Source organism: Penicillium crustosum (genome assembly GCF_028827405.1).
Source record: "Penicillium crustosum strain IBT 35664 chromosome Unknown utg000001l_segment0_segment0, whole genome shotgun sequence".
NCBI lineage: Eukaryota > Fungi > Ascomycota > Eurotiomycetes > Eurotiales > Aspergillaceae > Penicillium > Penicillium crustosum.
In genome coordinates this window covers 1,128,741-1,154,063 of record NW_026623122.1, presented here as the reverse complement: position 1 = coordinate 1,154,063, position 25,323 = coordinate 1,128,741, and the positions used below count along the sequence as shown (strand labels likewise).

Here is a 25,323-nt window from a genome sequence, read left to right as displayed (position 1 = left end):
AGGATGCGAAATTATGTTGAAATTGGCATTGAGATGTATGTTAATTGTTATTGATAGGTACAATGGAAGATCAAGCTCTAGAGCAAAGAAAATCGGACCGCAAAGCGGACTGGTGATCGCAAGGCTTGGCGCACGCATTCCTCCATACGTAACTAACTCCGACAACTACCTCTCTTCAACTACCCAGATTGTTTTGCTCATACCCTTGCTGTTTGTTTGCTCTCTTTGTTATGCTAATTTAACGAGTCTCGGATATTCTCTCGATTTGAAGCTGCACGAGGTATGTCTTTGAGTGCCTTGAAGCTAGCTGGTCGTTGCTGTGGGGGTCTGATCTTCCGCCGGTTAATACTGACGCCTACCATGACCAGCCAACTCCCCCTTGTCAGCGAATATACTCCTTACATCAATATTCGACCAAGATGGACTATTCTACCATCTCTACCGACCCAGATCTTCCCACTGGTGCCTCACCCTGGGGTTCACCGCGTGCTGAGCGAGGCACATTCCCCACTTCCAACAATGACATCCCGTCCTCCCCTTTACCTGGCCAGGAGCAATCAGCGGATGCTAGCAGGGGCCACAATGGGGAACCCCAATCTCCAGACCTCTCTGCGCAGCTGCAGAGCGCACAATTAGGAGACCCGGACTATCCCGAGCATCCCCCATTCGGTGTGCACCAATCTCCAATCGCCCACCAACAGCAATTTGCTACCCCCGCACAATATCAGACCGGAGCACGACAAGACTCACGGCCCCCGGCCCCCGTCTATAAGATCCAAGCAAAAATCACTGGTCTGGAGAGGACGGGAAAGAAAGACCCAATCCTGCGTTTCGATGTCCACGTAGGTCGGCCCCTTCTACTGTGTTCCGCTTATGCCGTAGCTAATTCCTGCTTGCTTTGAAACTAGACCAATATCCCCAAGTTCCGCACGACCCAGTACCGTGATGTGCGTCGGACCCATTCCGAATTTGTGAAGCTCGCGGACCACCTAGTCTCCGCCAACCCGGAAGCTCTAGTCCCCGCCGTGCCATCGCCAGTGACACCGGCCGGTGCAGGCACCGAGGAGGATGAGATTCGCATCAAATCAGCAATCCAGAGATGGCTCAATGTTGTGTTGAGCAATGAGGTCCTCATCCAGGACGACGAGGTTGTGCTGTTCGTGGAGAGCGACTTTGGCTATAGCCCCGTGCTGCGGATGAAGCAACCGGCAACCGGCGTGCGACGGAAGATGTTGAAGCAGTTCGCACCGCCTCCAGACGACACACCTGAGTTGCAAGCTGCTCGTCCAACCGCAAAGATGTTCTACTTGGGATCAATGGATACAAGCCACAAGGTCGATCGAGTTGTCAAGGCCCGTCGTGGTATGTTATTGGAGTCTCGAGTTGTTTTCGCTTCATATTGTTCCCATTGAATCTAACTGTTTTAGGGCTTGGATTGGCTGAAGCCGATTTCGGCGTGAAGCTTGGTCAGATGAGCGTACAGGAGACTCATCCCGGCCTGGGCGCCGCTTACCGTAAACTTGGCAAGATTATTCAAACTGTTGGCGACTATCACGCTGTTCAGGCTACCGCCGAGGCTACCACGCTCGGTGAACCGTTGAGTTACCACTCTTCAGACGCCTTCATTGTGAAGGAAACCCTGACCAACCGCCATATTCTCCTGCGAGAGCTACTCCAGGCCCAGCAGAATGCGCGGAGCAAACGTGCTGCGGCAGACCGCTTGAAGGTTAGCTCATCGGTACGCCCGGATAGGGTAGATGAAGCGATCAACGCTCTTGAGGAGGCTCAGAATCATGAGGATTACTTGACCAAGCGGACCCAGCGTGTCACGTCAAACCTTCTCCAGGAGAAGCGCCGCTGGTTTGACCGGACCACGCAGGATCTTCTATCTAGCCTGCGTGAGTACACTCTCCGCCAGATCGAAGCCGAGCGTCGTACTCTGGCCACCTTGGAGAGTGTTCGACCGGACATCCGTGCCATTGACGCTTCCGGTGGTCTGAGCCGGCTGGGTCGCGAGTCCCACCCGGCGACGCGCCGGCCAAACATGACTTCGAGCCAGGGTCCCAAAGGTGACTCATGGAGCGGTGTTCCTCGCCGAAATGACAATATTGGACGCAGCATGAGTGGCAGCTTTGCTGCCCCCTCGCTCCCTGATGACGACGATGAGGCGAGTGGCTCTAGTAAAGGGCGCAACCGAGCTTCTAGTCAGGTTGGGTCGATCGCAGAGGACGATGACCGTCTTGATGCGCGCAATGCAGCCAGCCGACTGGCCACTAGCACGTTCTGATCGTATTTTAGGATGCATCGAGTCTGTACATGTAGCCCCAGCACGATTTGTGATTCCCCTTTGTTCCTCTTATAACCTTTTCGTGTCCTGCTGTTATGTTATCTAAGCCAATGAAGAATCATTATCTCTTCTTCTAGCCAATTCAATGGTTTTAAATGGATCATGGTTGCAATTGTTTTATATGACTTTCTAAAATGCCATGGTGGGTATCTCTTCCCGCGCACCAACATGAGGCCCCTCGAATGGGTATCAAGTCACACCAAATGCTACAACTTGTTATAATCCCCCCATTTATCCCACCTCTTTGCCCCATCCCCCTCGGGTAATTCAAACCAAGACGCCTTCTCACTAAGAAAGATATGATGGCTTGGCAGTGGGATATGTGTTTCCCCCTCATCGAGTGTCCCCGCAGCGATTGCGATCCCCTTCGGATCACCATGCTGGAGCATGCCTAGAGTCGAACCACATTGAGGACAGAAGGTACGCGTAGCACCGTTGGTTACCCGCCGTTCTGTGGGATTGACGTGCCATCGGATATCGTCAGTCGCGAAGAATGCCCAGGATTGATAGGGTGCGCCGGCTTGTTTGCGGCAGGTTGTGCAGTGGCAATTTACCAGGCAGGTTGGGGGGTTGGAAGCCGTGTAACTGATATAATGACAAGCGCAGCTACCCGAGGCCATTGTCAATATTGTTGGATTGTCCAGAAGGTTGGAAATTGTGTGCTTGGGATGTGATATGAAGATGCCGCTCTGACATCATGTGGGGTAGCTCTACATCTATATATCTACGAAAATGGGCATGATAAACGTGTCTCTTGATCATTAGCTAGGCTGATTTAGAATTTGTACGACGATTGGAAATATATATGATGTAGTCCCTCCTCATTCCCCACTTGGTCCTCGGGGCAAATTTCTTGATTTCAAAGCAATTCAACCTCCGCTTCAGAGTTCATACTTCCAGCTTCTTGTTTTCACTTTTCTGGGCAATATTCTTCTCCTTCCTCATTGTTTCAATATGGCTCCCAAGGTTTTCCTGTAAGTCATTTCGGTGTAAACCGAACATCAGATCTGATAAATTCCCACAGGACTGGTGTAACCGGCTACATCGGCGGTGATGGTCTGTTTGCCATTGCTAGCAGCCATCCTGACTGGCAATTCTCAGCCCTAGTCCGTAGCGAGGAAAAGTCCACCCAGGTCACTAGCAAATACCCGCAGATTCGGACTGTGATCGGTGATCTAGACTCGTCCGAGCTGATCGAAGAGGAAGTCAAGAATGCAGACATTGTCTTCCGTATGGTTATTTAGGCTCACGTATTAGTATATCACGTCACTAATAACCTATACACAGACTTTGCCGATTGCGATCATGTTGCGGCAGCCCAGGCCATTGCCAAAGGCGCTCAGCATCATACTCCCGAGCGTCCATTGTGGTTGATTCATACCTCCGGCACGGGTATCTTGACAGTCGAGGACCAGCGCGCTGGCACATACGGCATTGAGCGTCTTAAGGAGTACAATGACTGGGAGGGCGTCAGTGAGCTGGTCAACCTTCCATCAGACGCCTTCCACCGTAACGTGGATGAGATCATCCTCGGAGCTGGTCAGCAGAACCCAGACAGTGTGAAGGTCGCAGTTGTATGCCCACCTACCATCTACGGTCCTGGTCGTGGCCCTGGTAACACGAAGAGTATCCAAGCCTACTTGCTCAGCGCTGCAGTGCTGAAGCGCAAGCATGGCTTCTTGGTTGGAAAAGGCGAGAATGTCTGGCACCAGGTTCATGTCCAGGATCTGAGCAATGTCTACTTGGCTCTGGGTGAGGCGGCCTCGGTGGGAGGTGGCAAGGCTACCTGGAATAACGAGGGTTACTACCTCGCCGAGAATGGGTCCTTTGTATGGGGTGATATCCAGCGCGCAGTTGCGCAATCTGCTTTTGATAAAAAGCTTATTGCTTCTCCTGATGTTGAGTCTCTAGATGGTGCCCAGACGACTGAGCTACTTTCTGCTGGAACTTATGCCTGGGGCTCTAACTCCCGCGGTAACTCAATCCGAGCGCGCAAGCTATTTGGTTGGACACCCCAGAAGCCTAAGCTGATTGATCTTATTCCTGAGATTGTTGAGGGTGAGGCTAAAGCTCTTGGCTTGCTGTGAAACTCAGGTCATTTGTTGGTATATGAGAACACACTTATGAAATGAAATTATTAAAACGCGCATGATTTGGGGCTTTTGATTCGGAGGATATATGTAGGTGAGTAGTAAGTTACTTATATTGTAGCCACATATTGTTTTGGTGTGTTCTATATGTGTATGTTCTATATGCGTGAGTGCATGTATGGTGTTTGTAGAACTTTCGAATACAATTCATTACAATTTTTAGGTTCTTCAAAAACATTCAATAACTTAGCTCCCCAATCAGTAGCGAGAACAATAGAAATTACAATTGATTGAGTCAGTACGGAGTAAATGAGAGTGAATAGGTGAATATATTATTGACACCTCAGGCACCAATTTGTATATTGGGTCCAACCGAGCTTTGACCATCAGCATCTTCTATCTTCACCTTGCACGCCTTTAGCTTCTCCGCCGCTTATTTTCAACGAACGATACTTGCTGGTATGTTTCCTATGCGCGTCATTTACATTCTTTCTTTACTCCCCTTAATTTGCTGTGGGCGCTCACATTCATTGTTTCGGCTTGCTACAGAAACGACTGCATGAGTTGCAACCTTTTAGCGTCTCGTTTCACCGTCATAACCCCTCGCGTCTAACCAGGCTACCTATCATGGCGCCTGGGTATGGGCATGGTGGCAAGCGGAAACGCAATGATCGCTCATGGTCCGGTGAGTCAGGGAGCAATGACCTGCGACCTTCACCTCATCGCCCTGGGACCCTCAACATGGCACATCACCCTACCAACCCCGGACACCAATCTCCCACTCCCCGAGAGCAAAACGACACGCGTGATAGATCTCGCCGACAATCGCATCGCAGCCGGGCAGGTTCCCGCCGTGAATCCCACGATGGTCAGAATTTTCTAAATTCGCAGCATCGAGAACCGAACGCCATGTCTCCTCCCGCAATAAACCAGCCCAGGGAACCTGCCGAGCCCGTACCGCATAATGGCGACTCGGCCATTTCGAGACCTACCCCTTCCCCCGCGCCGAATACTCCTGCTTCACAGCCTCAACCTAACCCGCCGTCTCGAGCTGGCTCGGAGACTATCATCCGCCCTCCCTCTCTCCCGCCCCCACCTTATGACTACGAATATGTGTCCGACAATGCTGTTGAGGAATGGGCTTCAGCAGGCAAGCAAAAAGTAGTGGAAGAAGGGACTGCGGCTCGCCTGCAACAGGATCTAGCTCGGCTTGCATCTGTATACCAGGAACTTATTCGCTCCGCGATTTACGGTCGACTGTCACCATCGAATGCAGGAAATGCTGTCAAAGAGATTATCGGCGAGGAATCTGTGTCCCAGGATATGGATATGGAGAGCGACAGTGGAAAGCCTTCAATCCAGGGAATCGACCCGCGCTCCTTGTTCCTCGATACGCTTTCTATCATGACTGACGCCGATACCTCGAACGCAGCTCTCAGGCCACTCGTATTCGCGACAGGTATTGATCCTTCTTTGATGCGCCTTCAGCTTGACACCCCGTTGTTGCAGGCCTTGGGGTTGGTTCGCGAAACCTTTGCGCGAATGGGAATTCGCAAGCAGACCAACCTCCTCTACCGACAGTCCAATTACAATCTTCTCCGGGAAGAATCTGAGGGATACTCGAAACTCATCACCGAGCTATTTACCACAAGCAACAATGAGCCCCCGTCGAGCGAAGTGGTTGAGGATACATTTGAAAGAGTTAAGGCTATGATTGGCGCATTCGACATGGATGTCGGCCGTGTGCTCGACGTCACGCTGGATGTGTTTGCTGCGGTTCTTGTCAAGCAATACCGTTTCTTCGTCAAGCTTCTACGAGTCAGCTCCTGGTGGCCGAAGGAAGACATCTTCTACAGCCTAGAGCAAGGCCGTCGCCACACTGGCATTCCGAACTGGGCACTTCCTGGATCAACTGGGTGGGTCACAACCGACGAGGAGCGATCAACTACTATGCGCGCGAACGAGGAGCGCGATAGCCAATTCTGGGACCGAGTGAGGGAAATCGGACTTAAAGCCTTCTTCGAGATCGGCCGCAAACCAATCTCAGAGGAGGAAAGGCAACGAAGTCTCTCAGAAACCAATGGTTCATCCTTTGAAGAAGATGCCACACGGTCATGGCTTGAAGAGACTGGCACTCTACCCCCGAAGGGCAACCGGGTTGCAGCACAGCTGCTTGGCTTCAAGTTGCGATTCTATTCTTCTTCAGCTCGAACCAAAGCCGATGTTCTCCCTGATAACCTCATTTACCTTGCCGCCCTGCTCATTAAAGTTGGCTTTATCTCTTTACGTGACCTTTATGCTCACCTCTGGCGATCTGACGATACTATGGAGATTTTGAAAACCGAAAAGATGGCTGAGAAAGCTGAAAGAGTAAAGGCTGGCCGACCAGGTGGCGGAATCAACGCTTTGATGATGGCCGGCGCTTTGTCGGACGACACAGTTCCTCCTTCCCGCTTGCGTGACGAGCCCCGAGTGACGACCCCTAGTAAAGACCAAGAATCCGACAAAGGCACACCCAAAACGGAAAACGAGTTGCCGGACCCATCAGATCAGAAAGTTCTGCTTCTCAAGAGTCTCCTGGCCATTGGCGCCATCCCCGAATCCCTTTTCATCATCAGCAAGTTCCCCTGGTTGATGGAGGCTTACCCTGAGCTACCCGAGTTCATCCACCGCATACTCCATCATTCTTTGAACAAGGTTTATATCCAGTTCCGACCATTGTCATCTACCGGTGACTTTCCCGGAGCTCAATACATGGTGGCCTCCGATCAGAACAGTGCGAAAGGCCAGATTGGACTTACTCCCCCACCTGCGAGACGAGTTTTGCGATGGGCTCAGCTGGATAAAGAAGACACCAATGATGGCACCGACTATCGATTCTACTGGGATGATTGGGCCGATAACATCCCCATCTGTCAGTCTGTCGACGATGTTTTTGCGCTTTGCTCATCTTTCCTCAACCTCTCTGGCCACAAGATTGGACAAGATGCGAGCCTTTTGGCGAAGCTTGTACGCATTGGAAAGGGAAGCTTGCTCCAAGACGATTCCGAAGAGAACAGAACACGTTGGCGCGATCTTTGCAAGCGTCTTCTTCTACCCGCTGTCAGCCTAACAAAAGCAAATCCTGGTGTGGTCAATGAAGTTTTTGATCTCGTCAGCTTCTTCCCCCGAGATGTGCGATACAACATGTACGCAGAGTGGTACTCGGGACAGACATCCCGGCTGCCAGACATTAAGGAGGCCTTCGACCAAGCGAGGGCGGAGACCAAGGACACTCTCAAGCGACTCAGCAAGACAAACATCCGGCCCATGGCCCGCGCATTGGCCAAGATTGCTTACGCCAATCCCGGAATTGTCATTAACGTCGCGATGAGCCAAATTGAGTCGTATGAAAACCTCATCGAAGTTGTGGTTGAATGCGCACGCTATTTCACTTACCTTGGCTATGACATCCTATCTTGGTCTCTCATAAATTCGCTTGGTCAGAAAGGACGAAGTCGAGTCCAGGAAGGTGGACTGCTGACTAGTCGATGGTTGAACGCCCTCTCCACATTCGCCGGCCGAACTTACAAACGGTACTCGGTGATGGACCCTACCCCAGTCCTCCAGTATGTGGTGGAGCAACTGCGACACAACAATTCGACCGATCTCATTGTGTTAGAGCAACTGATCAGCTCAATGGCTGGTATCATCTCAGACAACGACTTCAATGACGCTCAAGTCCAGGCCATGGCCGGTGGTGAGGTTCTCCAATCCCAGACCATCTTGCAACTACTGGATAAGCGTCACGAGTCCAAGACTACCTCTAAACGGTTGGTCAAGTCGTTGACCCACACTAGACTCGCCGGTCAGCTGTTGGTGGCTATTGCCCAAGAGCGACTGACTTGCGTCTACAATGAAACTTCCTCGGAGCTCAAATTGCTCGGCAATATTTTTGACGAGATCCACCGAATTCTCACCCAATACCTTGATTTACTTCGCAGCAATCTCTCGGTTGATGATTTTGATTCCTTTGTTCCTGGCTTTTCGTCTCTCGTCACGGAGTTTGGAATTCAGCCCGAAATCGCCTTCTGGATCCGTCGGCCCAGCATCGGTCGGAAAATCAATGACATTGAAGAATCAAAACAAGAGAAAGAACGTTCACCCTCTGCACCAAAGTCGAACGGCGACAACAAGATGGACACTACCGAGGACGAAGCAGCACCTCCAAAGTCCGAGGAGACTCCGGCAGACAGTGCCATGGATGTCGATAAGGACGAAACAGGAATCACGGTTCCGGTTGAAGGACACGATGCCATTCTTGTTCCTGTGGTCAATGCCGAACCATTGGCAGCCAACCCCGCTATGCAGGAGTTGATTGACGATGTCAAGACTGCTCTTCCTGCCGAAACATGGGAGACCGTGGGAGCCCATTTCTATGCAACTTTCTGGCAGCTTTCCCTTTACGATGTTCATATCCCGCAGAAATCTTACGAGGATGAAATCGACAAACTCAAGCGGCGAGTCGTCTCTATCAACAGTGACCGATCTGATATTAGCGTGGCAGGCACAACACGAAAGGAGAACCTGAAGCGTCAGATTACTCAGCTACAGGAGCGCATTCTTGATGAGAACAAGAATCATCTCAAAGCATATGGGAACACGCGCGCTCGGTTACAGAAAGAGAAAGACAAGTGGTTCGCTGATATGCGCCTCAAGCATGACGCTCTCAACGTTTCTTTATTGGAGCAATGCTTCATTCCTAGGCTTCTTTTGTCTCCTCTTGATGCCTTTTTCTCCTTCAAGGTGTTGAAGTTCCTACACAGCTCTGGGACCCCTAATTTCCGGACCGTTGGTCTCCTTGACCAACTTTTCCGCGAGCAGAGACTCACTGCTCTCATCTTCTTATGCACATCTAAGGAAGCGGACAATCTTGGTCGTTTCTTGAACGAGGTTTTGCGTGACCTTACTAGGTGGCATGCCGACAAGGCAATTTACGAGAAAGAAGCATTCGGCGCTAAGAGAGATCTTCCTGGCTTCGCGAAAAATGTCGATTCCCAAGGTGTGCCAGTAATGTTTTTGGAGTTCGAAGACTTCCGGCGTCTATTGTACAAGTGGCACCGCTTGTTTTCCAGCGCGCTGAAGAGCTGTCTCAACAGTGGCGAATACATGCACATTAGAAACGCAATTAGTGTGCTCAAGGCTGTTGTGAAGCATTTCCCTGCTGTGAACTGGATTGGTCGCGACATCTTGAACTGCGTTGATCACCTGAGCAAGAACGACGAGAGAGACGATGTGAAGATCCCTGCAGCGTCTTTAATCGGTGACCTCAACCGGCGCGAGAAGAAGTGGATGCTGCCACAGGCTTTCTATTTTGTGGCAGCTCAGCCTGGTTCTCACACATCCGCCGATGCAGCTGCAAAGCCCGGGACCCCTAAATCTGCTACAACACCCTTGAATGCATCAGCCCCAGAGTTCAACCCCACTGGATCTTCAATGTAAGTGACGACCTTGACTATTTTGACTTTCTCGCAACGACTAATATTTCCATCACTAGCTCCGACGGTATTGCCAAACAGGAACAGCCTAGCAAGGCTGATGTCGAGGATGGTGAAATCGAGGATGCGAAAATGACCGATGTCGGTACAGGGAAGGGTGGTGAAGCCAAGCCGACTAGAACACCCTCTCAGGCCGGATCTACCACTCCTTCTGTGGTCACTGCGGACACCAGCCAAGACGCCACATCCGGTGAACACCCCCCTGTGCGATCTCGGCCACATTCTCGTGCCCCCACTTCATCCCGTCAGCCTGATATTCCCAAAAGACCTGATATTCGCCAACAAGTTCATCCTCCCGTTCGTCCCCCGCCACGACACAGCGATGGAAGACTACCTCCGCGCCCTGAGGGATTGGATGATCGACGAGAGAGACATCCCGACTTTGGACCTCGCGGTCGTCATGGTGGCCCTGATCATAATCGCTCCTTTGATGGTTCTCTAGGCGATGTTAGAGGACGTCTCAACGAGCATCTCAACGAACGTGATCGCGACTTCCCCATGAGACCTCCAGCCGATGATCTTATGCGTGGACCACCCCGGGATGCTCGTTCTACTCGTGAGAATGGTTGGCCTATGGATAGGCCTGGCCGCATGCGTGGACCCGGACCCAATGATTCGTTCCATGGCCGCGATCCCTCTGTGCGGGGAGAGCTGATGCCTGATCACATGGACCGCTCAGTCGACATTCCTCGACGTGGAGATCAATCCAGACCAGAGAAAGATGATCGGAGGCCCTATCCGTCACGCCCTCTATCGCCGCCCAGACCTGCCGACCTGCCGAACCGACCCGAACGATTCCCTCCACCCGATGATCGCAGACCTGCCGGATTCCCTTCATCCCGTATTGATGATCTTCCTAGGGGCCCTCGCACGGATCGACAAGCTGACCCGAGGGACACTGCATCAGGTCCTGATATGACTCATGGTCGGCTTCGGCAGCCAGAACCTCCCTCTGAGATTCCTGCCGGCCCTCGCAGACGGGGTGGACGCAACGCTCCTGGACAAGCCCCTCCCATGCTCAGCTCCAGCAATGCTACTTTACCCGCTCCGGAACGCCAGACACCCACAGGTCCTGCCCGACAAAGTGGGCGTGGGGCACCCGAGCAACCCCCTCCTCCAGCACAACCTGCGGGCTCGACCACTGCCCCGGGGATCCACCCAGATCGCCTTAGGAATCTGGTCAATGAACCTACAGCCCCCGCCGCTGCTCCCTCGGGCCCTCGCGGATTAGGCCCACAACAGCCACCCCGAGGACCCTCCGCGCAGTCTATCCAGTCTGGACCGCCTGGACAGGGCTTCGGTGGGGAGCGTGGCCGCGGCGATAAACGTTTTGCAGGCCTCAACAATGTGCTCCAGCAATCTGGTGGTGGTGGCGGCGGTGATCGGGGTGGGAACCCTCCTCCTGTTCGCGGAAGAGGTGCCAACCGTCCACCAAACACCATGGAGGCACCGTCGTCTCAACCTGCAAACCGACCCCCTATGGGCCCTGCAGGACCCCAAGAAGATCTATCCCGCAACCGACCCAGCGGTAACCGAGGTGGCGACTTAATTGATGATGCCGTTCCCGAGGCGGGTCGCTCTGGACCAACTGGCGGTCGCAGCCGTGAAACAGATCCTGCTCGCGAGAAAGAGCACGAGCGCCGTGATGGCAGCAGCAGTGGTCGCAACCGACGCGATGGCCGTCGAAATGATCGCGAACGTAGCCGTCGAAGCGATGTAGGAGGTGGAAGCCGCGACGAAAAGGGCACTGGTGAGCCCCGTGAGACCCTGCGCCGGGTTCAGAGCTCACGCGAAGAGCTGCGACGTCGAGACCGACGTGACCGCCAAGATGGGCCATCCGAAATGACTGGACCAAGCCCTAGTACCAATGAGCCTCATGATACCGAAGGCCGTTTACGACCTCCTTCCTCCATGGATGCACCGCCACCACCCCCTCCTCCTCCACCTCCCCCCATGCCAGAAGGAAACGAGCGTCGTTTCAATTCCGGTGATCGGGGTAGTCGATCCGACAATCGAGACCGCGAGCGTGAACGCCGTGGCGATCGACGTGACCGGGATCACCAGCGCGAGGGTGGCAGCGGATCCGGAGGCTCTGGGCACCGTAAGCGTGGCCGACAGGGTCCTGATGACAACACTGATGGCGGACGCGGCATGAGAATGGGAAATGATAACAAGCGTCCTCGTCGAGGAGCGTAATTTTCACCATTCACCATGATACCCTATTGAAAGGAATGATGGAGCTTTGCTTTTGTTTTGTTTTTTTCTTTTAATGTTTTCTTTGCTACGAACCTCAAGTTCCCCTTACACTGGACTGTCTACTGTTTCCTATCTTGTCTTTGCATTTTGCCTGGTGTTTGGGGACAAACCACTTCACTTCTTTACATGTACTTTTTTTCTTCTTCTTCTTTCTTCTTCTTTCTTCTTCTAAATGAACGTAACCGAAATGCAATATTTCAGGGATTTTTCATAATTATTAATTCCTTTTTATACTTGGAAGTACGTAGGTACTTCGTACTTCGTGCTCCGTATATCTCCGTTACTCTCCAGGCACAGCGGGCCGACCTCCGACGTCTCAGCCCCGCCTTACCCTGTCGGCTAAACCTCGGGGTCGCAATTACCTCCGTGGCCCTTTGAGAGAGCAAGTGGATTATCTATTGCATATCTTGAGATATCATTTGTTTAACCAACTCAACATCTCGTGTAACCGTCGTCATTGGACATTAATCCACAGCTTCCCCGCCTACACGGGTTGGTTTCATAATCTGACACTTCATATATTGGAAAAGACCTGACTTCTCCAGCCCAGGGTATAAAAGGATTGATTCGATTCTTTCTTCCTTTTTTTCACATACTGACTATATCCTTCTCCATTTTTGGGAAACAATATCAACCTCAATATCGAATAGCTTCACCCTTGTCTCGGAGAAATTGAACAAGAGCACAAGCAATTGATATAAACCCAAAAAGAGAGAGAGAGAAAAAGAGAGAGAACCACATTACACCATGGCACGAATTGACGTCGAGAAAACCATCGAGGAGCTCACCCTCGGCGAGAAGGTAGCCCTCACAGCTGGTAAACCCAATATCCATTTACCAAATACGCAACGCCCCCAAAAAAGCTAACCTCATCCCACTAGGTCATGACTTCTGGCACACAGCATCAGTCCCACGCCTAAACATCCCTGCACTGCGTATGTCAGATGGCCCAAATGGCGTGCGTGGGACTCGCTTCTTCAACGGAATCCCAGCAGCATGTTTCCCCTGTGCAACAGCGCTCGGTGCAACCTGGGATACCGAGCTGCTATCGGAGGTCGGCGCATTGATGGGCGAAGAAGCGATCGCAAAAGGCACACACATCGTACTAGGTCCAACGATTAACACCCAGCGATCGCCGCTAGGCGGACGTGGCTTCGAGTCCTTCTCGGAGGATGGTACGCTCTCCGGTACGCTGGCTGGTCATTTCTGCAAGGCAATGCAGGATAAGGGTGTTGCTGCTACGCTTAAGCATTTCGTCTGCAATGACCAGGAGCATGAGCGATTGGCTGTTAATAGTATTCTGACTAACCGTGCGCTGCGGGAGATTTACTTGATGCCGTTTCAGTTGGCTATGCGGATTTGTCGCTCGCAGTGTGTTATGACTGCTTATAATAAGGTTAATGGGACTCATGTTAGTGAGAACAAGGCTATCATTGATGATATCTTGCGCAAGGAGTGGGGGTGGGAGGGTCTTGTTATGAGTGACTGGTGAGTATCTGATTCATTCTGCTAACTTTTATGTTTATCTGTTTATACAGAAGCTTACGTTTGCTTTTTATTTGTAGGTTTGGTACCTACAGTACCTCTGATGCCATCATTGCCGGTCTCGATATCGAGATGCCCGGTAAGACTCGCTGGCGTGGTGAGGCTCTTGCACACGCCGTCTCGTCAAACAAGGTGGCACAATACCAGCTCGACGAACGCGTGCGCAATATTCTCAACCTGGTAAACTGGGTTGAACCCCTGGGTATTCCCGAGGGAGCACCTGAGAAGGCTCTCAACCGCCCCGAAGATCAGGCTCTGATGCGCCGCGCTGCTGCCGAGTCTGTCGTACTTATGAAGAACGAGGGGGATATCCTCCCCCTTAAGAAAGACGGATCTCTGCTGGTCATTGGACCCAATGCTAAGATTGCTGCGTACTGTGGTGGTGGTTCGGCCTCTCTGTATCCATACTACACTGTCACTCCATTCGATGGCGTCTCTGCTAAGACCAAGGGAGAAGTCAAGTACAGCCAGGGCGTGTACTCCCACAAGGATCTGCCGCTTTTAGGTCCAAAGCTGAAAACCGCAGACGGCAAGCCCGGCTTCACATTCAAGGTGTACAATGAACATCCCGACTCTGGCGAGAACCGAGAGGTCGTGGACGAATTACATCTACTCGAATCCTCCGGATTCCTCATGGACTACGTCAACCCCAAGATCAAGTCCATGACCTACTACGTCGACATGGAAGGAACCTTCACACCTGAGGAGAGCGGAGTCTACGACTTCGGCGTGACAGTCGTCGGCACAGGCCGACTCCTCATCGACGGCGAAGTAGTCGTCGACAACACCAAGAACCAGAAACAAGGCTCCGCCTTCTTCGGCACCGCCACCATCGAAGAAATCGGCACCAAAGAGCTCAAAGCCGGCCAAGCATACAAGGTTCTCTTCCAATTCGGCAGCGCACCAACCTCAGACCTCGACACACGCGGCATTGTCGCCTTCGGCCCAGGCGGCTTCCGTTTCGGCGCAAGCCGACAAGTCAGCCAAGAAGAACTCATCTCCAACGCAGTCGAACAAGCCAAAACCGCCGAGCAGGTCGTCATCTTCGCCGGTCTGACCATGGAATGGGAGACCGAAGGTCACGACCGCGAACACATGGATCTACCCCCGGGCAGCGACGAGCTGATCAGCCGCGTGCTGGATGTAAACCCGAACGCAGTTGTCGTGATCCAATCCGGCACGCCAGTCACAATGCCTTGGGTAGATAAAACCAAAGCCCTCGTGCAAGCCTGGTTCGGCGGAAACGAGTGTGGAAATGGTATCGCGGATGTCCTGTACGGCGACGTCAACCCTTCCGCCAAGCTTCCAATCACATTCCCCCGTCGTCTGCAGGATAACCCCTCGTACCTGAACTTCCGATCTGAGCGCGGCCGCGTGCTGTACGGCGAGGATATCTACGTTGGGTACCGGTACTTCGAGAAGAGCGACGTGGCGCCCGGCTTCGCTTTCGGACATGGTTTGTCGTACACGAGTTTCGCGCGCTCGGATCTGCGCATCGAGACTGTTCCCGAAGAGAAGAAGTATACTGAGTCTGGTGAACCTGTTACTGCGTCGGTGACTGTCTCCAATACGGGATCTGTGGCTGGTGCTGAGGTCGTGCAGCTTTGGATCGTGCCTCCGAAGACTGATGTTAGTCGTCCTGTGCGTGAGCTTAAGGCTTTCCAGAAGGTTTTCTTGCAGCCTGGAGAGAGTAAGACTGTGCAGTTGGTTGTTGAGAAGAAGTTGGCTACGAGCTGGTGGGATGAGGAGCGGGAACAGTGGATCTCGGAGAAGGGGACGTATGAGGTTCTTGTTACGGGTACTGGGGCTGAAGAGCTGCGTGGCGAGTTTGAGGTTGGCAAAACAAGGTTCTGGCTTGGTCTGTAAGGCTGTGATCTTTATATAGGACCATGTCTCACGATTGATGTTATTTTTATCTGTGGATGGGGTAGGTAGGCTTGGCATCTCGGTATACGGGATATTTTTGATCCAACATGATTTTGGTACACTGAATGGAACTTTTTTTTAATTTTATTGTGAACTCCATACAGTTGTGTTTAGTGAAACAGATGTGGTGTTTGAACTGTGTGGTGTGTCTTACATCCCAGGCCAGACTGTGGACCTTTGAAATGAACGTAGCTGATATGAAGTCGCAAAATAAAAAAAAAAAAAAGCACAAGCACAAGCACAAGCACAAACATATGAATGTCTATAGAAACCACATAGATATGATAAATGGTAAAAGAATAGAAAAAAAGTAAAAGGGTATATACATCGAACATAACAGACATCTGTAACTAGCCAAAGATACGAATACGCCCAGGGTAAAAGGAATCAAGGCCACTGCTCAAATCCCCATATTCCCTTGTAATGCATATCCAAACGCCCAACCCCACCAGCTCCAATCAGTAAACTCCATTCTCATTGTCATTCTCCTTCCTTGTCCCCAGCCCAGTCAACCTCCTCAATAAAAGCGAAGCCTTCTTGCGCCGGTTATTTTTAACCGGCGCACCGGCCATAGCAACAGAGGTAACACGTTCTTGGTGCTTGTACTCATCTCCCAAACAAGAAGCCGAGTGAGACATCCCGCGGCTGGACCGAGCAAACGTTTGGTACGGGTATCCGCCAGGCGAATTTTCCTCATTTGTCGATGCACTACCCAATCTCGAGTGGCCTGTTTCGGGTCTCGACATTGTGCTCCCTCTAGTACCCAGTGATGAAGGTAGTGAGACTTCGCTGTAAATACTCGGGTTCCGATAACCCCGGAAATCCTTCGTCGGCCATTCACGGGAGTTGCTCCCTATTGTTTGATTGCAGGCACTGTAGAAGCGGGCCATTGGCTTTGGCTTTTTGGCTTGGGTTGCTGTCGGTTTTTCTTCGTCGGTGGGGCGTTGGATGTCTCTGCTAGCGTGAATCCAGGTGTTACCTGCTCCGCCGAGAGATGGTGCTTCTTGTGGGGAGATGGCTGGTGAGGATGCGTCAGGTATGTTCGCATTCGCATTCGTATTGGTGTCGCTCTCGTTGAGCGAGCTGACGGGGCTATCGAGCGTCGTTGGCTTGGATGGCCACTCGCTGTTGAATTGCGGAGGACTATATGGGAATGGAGCCGGGCTTGACGAGTAGGACCGCTCCCGTTGGTTATCTTCTTCGATCGTTGTTGCTAGACTCTGGCTTCGAGTGCGGGATTCCGATGATGGGCTGTGTGGTGGTGAAGCGGAGGGTTGTTTGTTGTAGAACCGTGCTGAGCTATTTGTGCGCGATACGCTGTTGCCGTATGATCTGGCTGGTTGGCTGGGAGAATTGAAACTCATACCAACGCCGGAATCATATCTCTTCGTGCTTTCTGTTTCGGCCCTGATTGGCTTGGGTGCTGACAGAAGAGTGACGTTCTGTGTCAAAGATGAAGGAGCTACATCGACACTAGACTGGCCAGCGGGATTTTGTCCATCTGTCGAGAGTGGCATGGCGCTCTGATAGGACAATCCGGGTGGGATACCACGGTCAATGGTGTGAGATAGCATAGCGCATGCATGTTTGATATCAGCTTCGAGGTCTTCTTCGATCTCTTGGCGGTCAATGAACGGCGATACAGGGCGGAAGTAGCCCGGCTCATCTGTAAAACTGTAGCCCCTCAGGGAATCGGGGTCCCTATTGTCCCACGTTGGCTCGTCATGGGTGGGAGACTCGGGATTCGTGGCTGACCGGGGACGAGTGGTTGATGAACGGGCCTCAATGGGCGAGGCCTGTGTTGATTCCAGGCCACGCGCGGAGCTGCTTCTGGCGAAGGTCAGACGGTGGCGTATTTTGGTTGCTTTTTTTGATAGCTTGCGCTCCATGTCGGAAACAGGTCTGTTCTTTGTTTATGCTCCGATGGTCTCACGAAGGAATCGAAAGATGAAAAAGAGTAAAGAGACACTCCAAGGAAAGAACGACCAACAAAGGAAATGGCTGATTCAAGTGGAGTGTGTTCAAACCGGCTTCAATGTACTTGCAGATCAAATACTCTCAAATCCCGGGCAATTTCGTCAACTATGTGAAAGTATGTGTGAATATCAAGGAAAGTTCAAAGGGTTGTCTGCACAACTGTCTGGTATGCGGGGGAAGAAGAATGTAGAATCTCATTCAAGGCTGGGAAGTACAGGATAATTAAATAATAATTAAAAAAGGATAAAAAAAGGATAATTACTTGAAACAATACTAATTCAGAGTGAACAGGGTAAAAGATAGTGATGTTACTGGAGCTAGTCTGCATAAACAAAAAACGACGATAGGGCCAACAAGGCCAACAGGACCAACATGGGCTAGATCGGCATATCAAGTCCACTAAGAAGATAACCAGCACCTCCACTTGGAGGGTCTATTCTTTTTTTTTTTTTTTTTTTACAGAGTACATTAATAAAAAATTAGAATAAAAAGTAGAATAAAAATTAGAATTTTAGCAAATCTAAGACATTCGGATCCAATCCTCTTCAGCTAAATAGGTTATTAATGGTATATGAAAAAGGGTCAAAAGGGTCAAAAGGGTCTAGGCGCCCACATATGTAGTTAGACCCAGCGTACAGGTGTACATTAGTGTGTCTTTGGTGACTCAAATCCACTGGGGGCCTTTTGGGGGCTTTGGCCTTTGGCGCCAACCTTGGAACATCTAGACAAGTCTTCTTATAGTTATTATAAGGGAATAAAATACGGAGTACTCCGTGGAGTACTCCGTAGTCATCTAGCTATCTAGTATTTCCCTAAGTACCATACATACCTATCCATCAACAGAAGTACATGCTTTCAATAGTGCTGGACCTTCAAGCCTCACGCCACCTAATCTTGTTCCTGACCATTCAGCTCGGGCCAACTTATCTTTAAAAATGCTAAACCCTTTTTATGGCTTTCTACTTTCAAATCCATGGGCTTTTTTTCTTTCTTATTTGGTCATGGCGCTACTCAGTTGTGGGGACTTCGATTGGAGTATAAACTGTATCTACAACATACGGAGGACCTCCTGACGAGGTCTTCAAGAATACACCTATTGTGTTCAGATATCCAGATATCCAGATATCAGATACCCAGATATGTTATTTTTTCTATTTTTTTTTTTTAATTTAAAACGATGCGACATGCGTGTCGCAAAGATAACCAATGGTTATCAATACCGAAAACGGACCCATCACCTCCGGCGGAGCGAGTATTATCCCCCGGAAGGAATTGACCCAGAGGGCGGGTCTGATGGAGAGCAGTTGGATGCTTCTTTGACAGCCTTCTCGGACAAGGACAAAAGGGCCAAGTGAGAGACGGGAGAGGCAGTTGGATGCTCATCTCCCTGACTGGCGGAACGGAAAAAAGAACGGCAACCTACTTCCCCTGATGTGCCATGACATCTATCCGGTCGCGGACCCCTCCAAGGGATTCAGGACCCAGACTAGAGCATGGGATGGGCTGCAGAAAGAACTGCGCCTGGCAATAACGGTGGGTGGTTTCAACGCTTTACCAAGCGGTGATATCCTCCACCTCGGCCTCGCCAAAGGTGCTGCTCTTCGTCAGCTTAGTGACACTGGCTACAGCAGCGGCACCATCGGCGCCGGACTTGGCCATGATATCGGGCAGGACTTCATGGAAGAACTCGACAATGTGGCGGTTCACTTGCTCAAATTGAAGCAAGAACGCGTCGTGGCCTTCGGGGCTATCGATGCGCTTGAGGCGAGAATCGGGGATGCCTGCGGCAACCTCTTGTTGCTCCGCAAAAGTGAACAGGCCATCCGACTCGATGCCAAGAACTAAAGCCGGCTGCTGTACGCGTCCGAGAGCCTCGAGGACGGTGTCCTCAGTGTCGGCGCCGGCATTGCCACGGCGGCGGGACACATCGTGCGTATCGAGCTTGCGGGTCATGGCGATGTAGCAGTTGGCATCGAACCGCTTGACGAATTTATCACCCTGGTACCGAAGGTATGACTGTGCAGAGAAGTAGGTCGGTGGACGAGGACGGCCGGATGCAGTCAGCTTGGGCGTTGTGTCGACTTCAGGGGCAAATGTCTTGGTGCCGGAGAATTGGGGGTCCATGAACTGGACCTCAGCCTCGTTTACAAGAGCCGGCGATCCCTGTCTGCTCCCCGAGCGTGAAGTTGTTCCGCCACGGTGTCCGTCGTTGTGGATGGCCCAGTGCTCGTTCGGCGGAGTGGGGAGTTTCTCGGTGCCGTTGATGTTTCGCGGCTTGGTTGGATCCGGTACATTGCGACCGAACCGAGACTCGAAAGAGTTGCGGCTACGGTAAGTGAGAAGTGCCGACATGCGAGCTGCACCGAGGCCGGTGGAGGGCGGGTCGCTAAATGCATAGTAGCCATCGTCATACTTCGGGTCACTGTAGATGCTCTGCCGCTGTGCCTCGCCCCAGCTGATGCACCATGCGGAATGGCGTGCTGAAGTCGCAATTGGCACAATAGCTCGGACATAATCTTTGCCGAAAAATGCGTATTCCAAGGTGAGCATTCCACCCATGGATCCTCCGACCACTGCAGCAATCTGCTTCACGCCGAGGTCATCCAGGACAAGTTTGTGGATGTTGACATCATCACGGACAGTCGTTAAGGGGAACTCGGGTCCATAATAGCCATTTTCAGGCTTACCATCCTTGTAGGTTACAGCACTTGCACTTCCATATGGGCTACCCAAACTGTTCAGGCAGACCACGAAGAACCGAGAGACATCAAATGCTTGGCCAGGACCTCCAAGAAGAGGACCCCACCAGTCAGCGACATCGGCACTCCCACTAAGAGCGTGACAAATCACCAGCACGTTATCACCACTGGGAGCGAGTGTTCCACGCGTAGTGTATGCGACGGGGACATTGTAAAGGGTGACACCGGATTCGAGTTTGAACGAAGGGATGATCGCAATTGATTGATCCTCAATCAACTGAGCGTAAGGGTTCTCAGGTTGCGAATCGACTCTCTCTACGGGATTTAGTAGCCGTTCAGTAGGTAAGAATGGGGGAGATAGACTGACGGTATTTTGCAGCAGGGACGCTGCTATTTTCAGCCATTGTTAAAATAATAAAAAAGACAGACAATAATATGCAAAATGAAGGGGGAAAAAAAAACAAGAAATTGAAATAGAAAATAGGGTAACAGGGTGTACTTGTAACAAAATTGAGTGAGTCAAAAACCCCGCAGCATTGGAATAACTTGGCCTCCGGTCCCGCTGGCAGAAAAATAAAGCGGTAATTGATCACGTGAAAAGATCACGTGGGGCTAGGGCTCGCTCCACACTTGACCTTTTTTTATCTGTGCGAATTTTCTTCTTCTGTAGCCAACCATCCAACAAAACTTCTTACGAGCCAACCCCTCAAAACATTCAAAATGGTCAAGACTAAGAAGTCCGGTGACACCCTCTCCTCGCGCCTTGCGCTTGTGATGAAGTCTGGCAAGGGTAAGCAGGTCGTTTCAATCGCACAAATGAGCAATTCGCTAACAACTTCTCTCAGTTACCATGGGTACCAAGTCCACCATGAAGACTCTCCGCTCTGGCAAGGCCAAGCTCGTCCTCATCTCCGGAAACTGCCCTCCTCTGCGCAAGTCCGAGCTTGAGTACTACGCCATGCTCGCCAAGACCCCCGTTCACCACTTCAACGGCAACAACGTACGTTCCATTCCCCATTCCTTCGGGTCGGCAGCCTGAAAAACCGGCTGTCGCACCTTTAGATCAGCTACACTACTCAGAGAAGAAGTCGGTCAAAACTACCACTTCGGAGAGTGAAGTTGCTCAGCGAAGGGATCACCGCAAGGCATCCCGGAGAGCGAATTGGACTAACTCGCCCTATAGATTGAGCTCGGTACCGCTTGCGGTAAGCTCTTCCGCTGCTCCGCCATGGCCATCCTCGATGCCGGTGACTCCGACATCCTGAGCCGTGAGGCTTAAGCGTATCGCCCTGTTGCGAGCCATAAACAAAAAATAGAATCTTGAACCATTCTTGAACCAAAAATTTTCCACGAATAATAATGAATTACGGATCTCCTAAACTAGGCATATTTTAGATAAGCGTGCCAAGATATTTGATCACTTTGTTAAATGCGCTCGTCTTCGGGCGATGTCCGGCATTTCGTAGAATAGCCTAAAATGTGACACTCAAGATGCATTCCATTATCATGAGTCCGCCCGTTCCTATCCAACTTAGGCTTTGTCTAGTACATATTGGGCTTGGTTCCGCTGATCTCTATTTTATGTTGGTTACCTACCTGTGTCAAGCTACGCCCAGTGACCAACAGGATTATATATTATCATGAAAAGGATTGCGGCTTGGGTATATATTGTACTCAAAAAAAAAAGCTCAGGTATATTGACAATCTGAGCTCACAGAGGCCCGAAACCCCAATGTGAATCCCAGATTTCCCCCTTATACAGGTGTCCACACGTCTTTTTCCCGATTGGGTCCTTTTTTTCGAGTCTCTCCGAGGTAGAACCTAGTTAAGACCCTACTACTTGGTGGCTCTGTCAACATTAGGCGTGAAGAAATTCAGCCTTTACGTGCGTGCCAAATCCACCCCCACACGACTCCACAGTCTTTGCGGGGAAAGAGTATAAGTACACATAGCCTGTATTCCTTGGCTTTGACGTATTACTTATTTAGCCTGAAGTTTTTCCGGCAACTATGTGCCATCGGCGAGTCTCCCGATGTTCGCAGCCAGTTCGATATAAAGGGGGGACTTGATCTGCAGTGGGTGGTTAGATATATGTTCCCCCGGACCAGAATCTGTGGCTACAATGCGTGCACTTCTCTTCTTCGCCTCCTTGGGCTTTGCAGCCGCTGAGAACGGCCTCAAGGGCTGGCTGCGGTACGCATCATTACCCTGTTCAGGCCAATGTCATTCCAATCTCCCTTCGAGTATCGTCACCCTCAATGCGACTGAGACAAGTCCGGTATATGTTGCGGGGACGGAGTTGCAAAGTGGTCTCAAAGGTGTTTATGGAAAGAGTGTGCAAGTCACACACAACAAATGCAAGACATCCTCCTCGGTTGTTGTTGGCACGGTTGATCAATATCAGGAAATCTGTGGCGCGGTGAAAGATGTACCCGAACTGGAAGAAGATGGCTTTTGGCTCGATACCAAGGGAAAAAGCGTTCAAATCCTTGGACAAAATGAGAGGGGTGCTCTCTATGGCACCTTTGAATACTTGTCGATGCTTGCACAGGGAAACTTCTCCAAGGTCGCCTATGCATCCAATCCTTCCGCGCCTATTCGCTGGGTGAATCAATGGGATGACATGGATGGAAGAATCGAACGCGGCTATGGTGGCCCCTCTATCTTCTTCAAGGACGGTCAAATCGTCGACGACCTAACCCGTGTTGCTGAATACGCTCGGTTGTTAGCCTCGATCAGAATCAATGCTGTCGTCATCAACAATGTCAATGCGGATGCTGCCCTCTTGAATTCCACAAACCTCGACGGCGTGGCTCGAATCGCTGATGTCTTCCGGCCATACGGTATACAAGTCGGCCTATCGCTCAACTTCGCATCCCCTCAAACGTATGGAGGACTCAGCACTTTTGATCCCCTCGATGCATCTGTCATTGAGTGGTGGTCAAATATTACAACCCAGGTCTATGATCGAGTTCCTGACATGGCTGGCTACCTGGTCAAGGCTGACTCGGAGGGGCAGCCGGGCCCCCAGACATATAACAGAACGCTCGCAGATGCCGCGAACCTTTTCGCCAAAGAAGTTCAGCCCTACGGTGGAATTGTTATGTATCGCGCGTTTGTCTACAACCAGCTGAACGAATCAATCTGGACGGATGATCGTGCAAAGGCTGCTGTGGAATTTTTCAAGGACCTAGATGGCGAATTTGACGACAACGTGGTGATCCAAATCAAGTACGGGCCTATTGATTTCCAGGTCCGTGAACCAGCATCGGCATTGTTTGCAAATTTGTTCAACACCAGCATGGCCATTGAACTGCAGGTTACGCAAGAATATCTTGGACAACAGTCGCATTTGGTCTATGTTGCTCCCCTTTGGAAGACGATCTTAGACTCTGACCTCCGCGTCGACGGCCAGCCATCACTTGTTCGCGATATCGTGGCTGGTAAACGGTTCAATCGCAAACTAGGCGGCTCAGCAGCTGTTGTCAACGTTGGCACAAACACCACCTGGCTTGGTAGTCACCTGTCCATGTCAAATCTATATGCCTATGGTCGCTTAGCTTGGAACCCAGCAGATGATGCCCAAGATATTCTGCAAGACTGGATCAGACTGACCTTTGGGCTCGACCGGGAGGTACTTGACACCATCACTCGCATGTCCATGGAATCTTGGCCCGCCTATGAACAATACAGTGGGAATTTAGGCATCCAGACTTTAACGGATATTCTATACACTCACTATGGTCCCAACCCTGCATCCCAAGACAACAATGGATGGGGCCAATGGACCCGCGCAGACCAAACTAGCATTGGAATGGATCGGACAGTGGCAAATGGCACAGGTTTTTCAGGCCAGTATCCGGATGAAATCGCTGCCATGTATGAGAACATCGACACCACACCAGACGATCTTCTACTATGGTTCCACCATGTGAAATACACCCATCGTCTGCACTCGGGGAAGACCGTTATTCAACACTTCTATGATGAACACTACAGCGGGGCGGAAACTGCACAGACATTCCTTACGCAGTGGGAATCACTTCATGGCAAAATTGATACTGAGCGATACAACCATACTCGGCACTTCCTAGACTACCAGAGCGGTCACTCAATTGTGTGGAGAGATGCGATCAATGACTTCTATTACAATCTTTCCGGGATCCCCGATCAAGCTAAGCGTGTCGGCCACCATCCATGGCGTATCGAAGCGGAGGATATGAAGTTAGAAGGCTACAAAACTTACACCGTCAGCCCCTTCGAAACAGCTTCTGGTTCGGTTGCAATTGTTACGACTTCCAACAGTACAGCTGGTACAGCTTCGACCAAAATAGACTTTCCCTCTGGCACCTATGACCTTGCAGTGAACTACTACGATGTATACGGTGGCCAGTCGCGGTGGAAGGTCTATGTGAATAATCAGGAAATCGGCCAATGGGTTGGCAATAGTGAGGATACCTTTAGCCACACACCTTCTATCTATTTGGATGGGCATTCGGCGATTCGTATTAAGTTCCGGGGTGTCAAGATCCAGAAGGGTGATACTTTGAAGATTGTTGGTATGCCTCATGGGACTGAGCCGGCACCAGTGGACTATGTGGCTTTGCTGCCAGCGGGTATTGTAGATTAGAGCCATTCTTGAAAATGACTAGATCACTATGAATGTATCCATGTTGCCTGTTCCTGTTGAAAATGCTAGAAATATCCTCGACTACTGCAATTGTGGGCTTTTTGGTCGAATGGGAAACTCCAACAGTTTTTCCCAAGTGTGGTGTTTCACTCTAACCAACTAGTCATAGTAATAAAGCCGGTAAAAGTAAGATCACAACTCAATTCAAAGAAATTACTGTACGTTCTGTTCCAGATGTGTAATATTTGAAGACTTCCCATCCACAAAAAGTGCTGGTCCCAAGTTACGGTCGGAGAGCTATCCTCTCACTTGTAAA

The 25,323-nt window shown here is 51.0% G+C and overlaps 9 protein-coding genes across 9 annotated transcripts; 6 read left to right on the top strand and 3 right to left on the bottom strand.

Annotated features, from left to right (window-relative positions):
• Nucleotides 1-3: 3 nt before the first annotated feature.
• On the top strand, nucleotides 4-2,287 carry N7487_000436 (retromer subunit VPS17; the record flags this gene model as incomplete). The annotated part of the gene is made up of 5 exons (XM_056868184.1): nucleotides 4-35; nucleotides 58-280; nucleotides 369-842; nucleotides 909-1,362; nucleotides 1,428-2,287. The coding sequence occupies 5 exons, from the start codon at nucleotides 4-6 to the stop codon at nucleotides 2,285-2,287; spliced, it is 2,043 nt and encodes a 680-aa protein (XP_056732968.1).
• Nucleotides 2,288-2,522: 235 nt separating this feature from the next.
• On the bottom strand, nucleotides 2,523-2,967 carry N7487_000435 (GFA family protein; the record flags this gene model as incomplete). The annotated part of the gene is made up of 1 exon (XM_056868183.1): nucleotides 2,523-2,967. The coding sequence occupies one exon, from the start codon at nucleotides 2,965-2,967 to the stop codon at nucleotides 2,554-2,556; it is 414 nt and encodes a 137-aa protein (XP_056732967.1). The 3' UTR covers nucleotides 2,523-2,553.
• A 334-nt stretch (nucleotides 2,968-3,301) lies between these two features.
• Nucleotides 3,302-4,434, top strand: N7487_000434 (putative nucleoside-diphosphate-sugar epimerase; the record flags this gene model as incomplete). The annotated part of the gene is made up of 3 exons (XM_056868182.1): nucleotides 3,302-3,321; nucleotides 3,372-3,577; nucleotides 3,635-4,434. The coding sequence occupies 3 exons, from the start codon at nucleotides 3,302-3,304 to the stop codon at nucleotides 4,432-4,434; spliced, it is 1,026 nt and encodes a 341-aa protein (XP_056732966.1).
• A 630-nt stretch (nucleotides 4,435-5,064) lies between these two features.
• On the top strand, nucleotides 5,065-12,170 carry N7487_000433 (putative THO complex component (Rlr1); the record flags this gene model as incomplete). The annotated part of the gene is made up of 2 exons (XM_056868181.1): nucleotides 5,065-9,914; nucleotides 9,974-12,170. The coding sequence occupies 2 exons, from the start codon at nucleotides 5,065-5,067 to the stop codon at nucleotides 12,168-12,170; spliced, it is 7,047 nt and encodes a 2,348-aa protein (XP_056732965.1).
• Nucleotides 12,171-12,977: 807 nt separating this feature from the next.
• On the top strand, nucleotides 12,978-15,641 carry N7487_000432 (beta-glucosidase; the record flags this gene model as incomplete). Its single annotated transcript, XM_056868180.1, has 3 exons — nucleotides 12,978-13,047; nucleotides 13,112-13,718; nucleotides 13,796-15,641. The coding sequence occupies 3 exons, from the start codon at nucleotides 12,978-12,980 to the stop codon at nucleotides 15,639-15,641; spliced, it is 2,523 nt and encodes an 840-aa protein (XP_056732964.1).
• Nucleotides 15,642-16,159: 518 nt separating this feature from the next.
• N7487_000431 (uncharacterized protein) lies at nucleotides 16,160-17,590 on the bottom strand (the record flags this gene model as incomplete). Its single annotated transcript, XM_056868179.1, has 1 exon — nucleotides 16,160-17,590. One exon carries the CDS (start codon nucleotides 17,588-17,590, stop codon nucleotides 16,160-16,162), a length of 1,431 nt encoding a protein of 476 aa, XP_056732963.1.
• A 1,639-nt stretch (nucleotides 17,591-19,229) lies between these two features.
• On the bottom strand, nucleotides 19,230-20,781 carry met2 (homoserine O-acetyltransferase; the record flags this gene model as incomplete). The annotated part of the gene is made up of 2 exons (XM_056868178.1): nucleotides 19,230-20,692; nucleotides 20,745-20,781. 2 exons carry the CDS (start codon nucleotides 20,779-20,781, stop codon nucleotides 19,230-19,232), a joined length of 1,500 nt encoding a protein of 499 aa, XP_056732962.1.
• A 316-nt stretch (nucleotides 20,782-21,097) lies between these two features.
• N7487_000429 (60S ribosomal protein eL30) lies at nucleotides 21,098-21,656 on the top strand (the record flags this gene model as incomplete). The annotated part of the gene is made up of 3 exons (XM_056868177.1): nucleotides 21,098-21,167; nucleotides 21,223-21,377; nucleotides 21,561-21,656. The coding sequence occupies 3 exons, from the start codon at nucleotides 21,098-21,100 to the stop codon at nucleotides 21,654-21,656; spliced, it is 321 nt and encodes a 106-aa protein (XP_056732961.1).
• Nucleotides 21,657-22,499: 843 nt separating this feature from the next.
• Nucleotides 22,500-25,007, top strand: aguA (alpha-glucuronidase; the record flags this gene model as incomplete). Its single annotated transcript, XM_056868176.1, has 1 exon — nucleotides 22,500-25,007. One exon carries the CDS (start codon nucleotides 22,500-22,502, stop codon nucleotides 25,005-25,007), a length of 2,508 nt encoding a protein of 835 aa, XP_056732960.1.
• Between the last annotated feature and the right edge of the window lie 316 nt (nucleotides 25,008-25,323).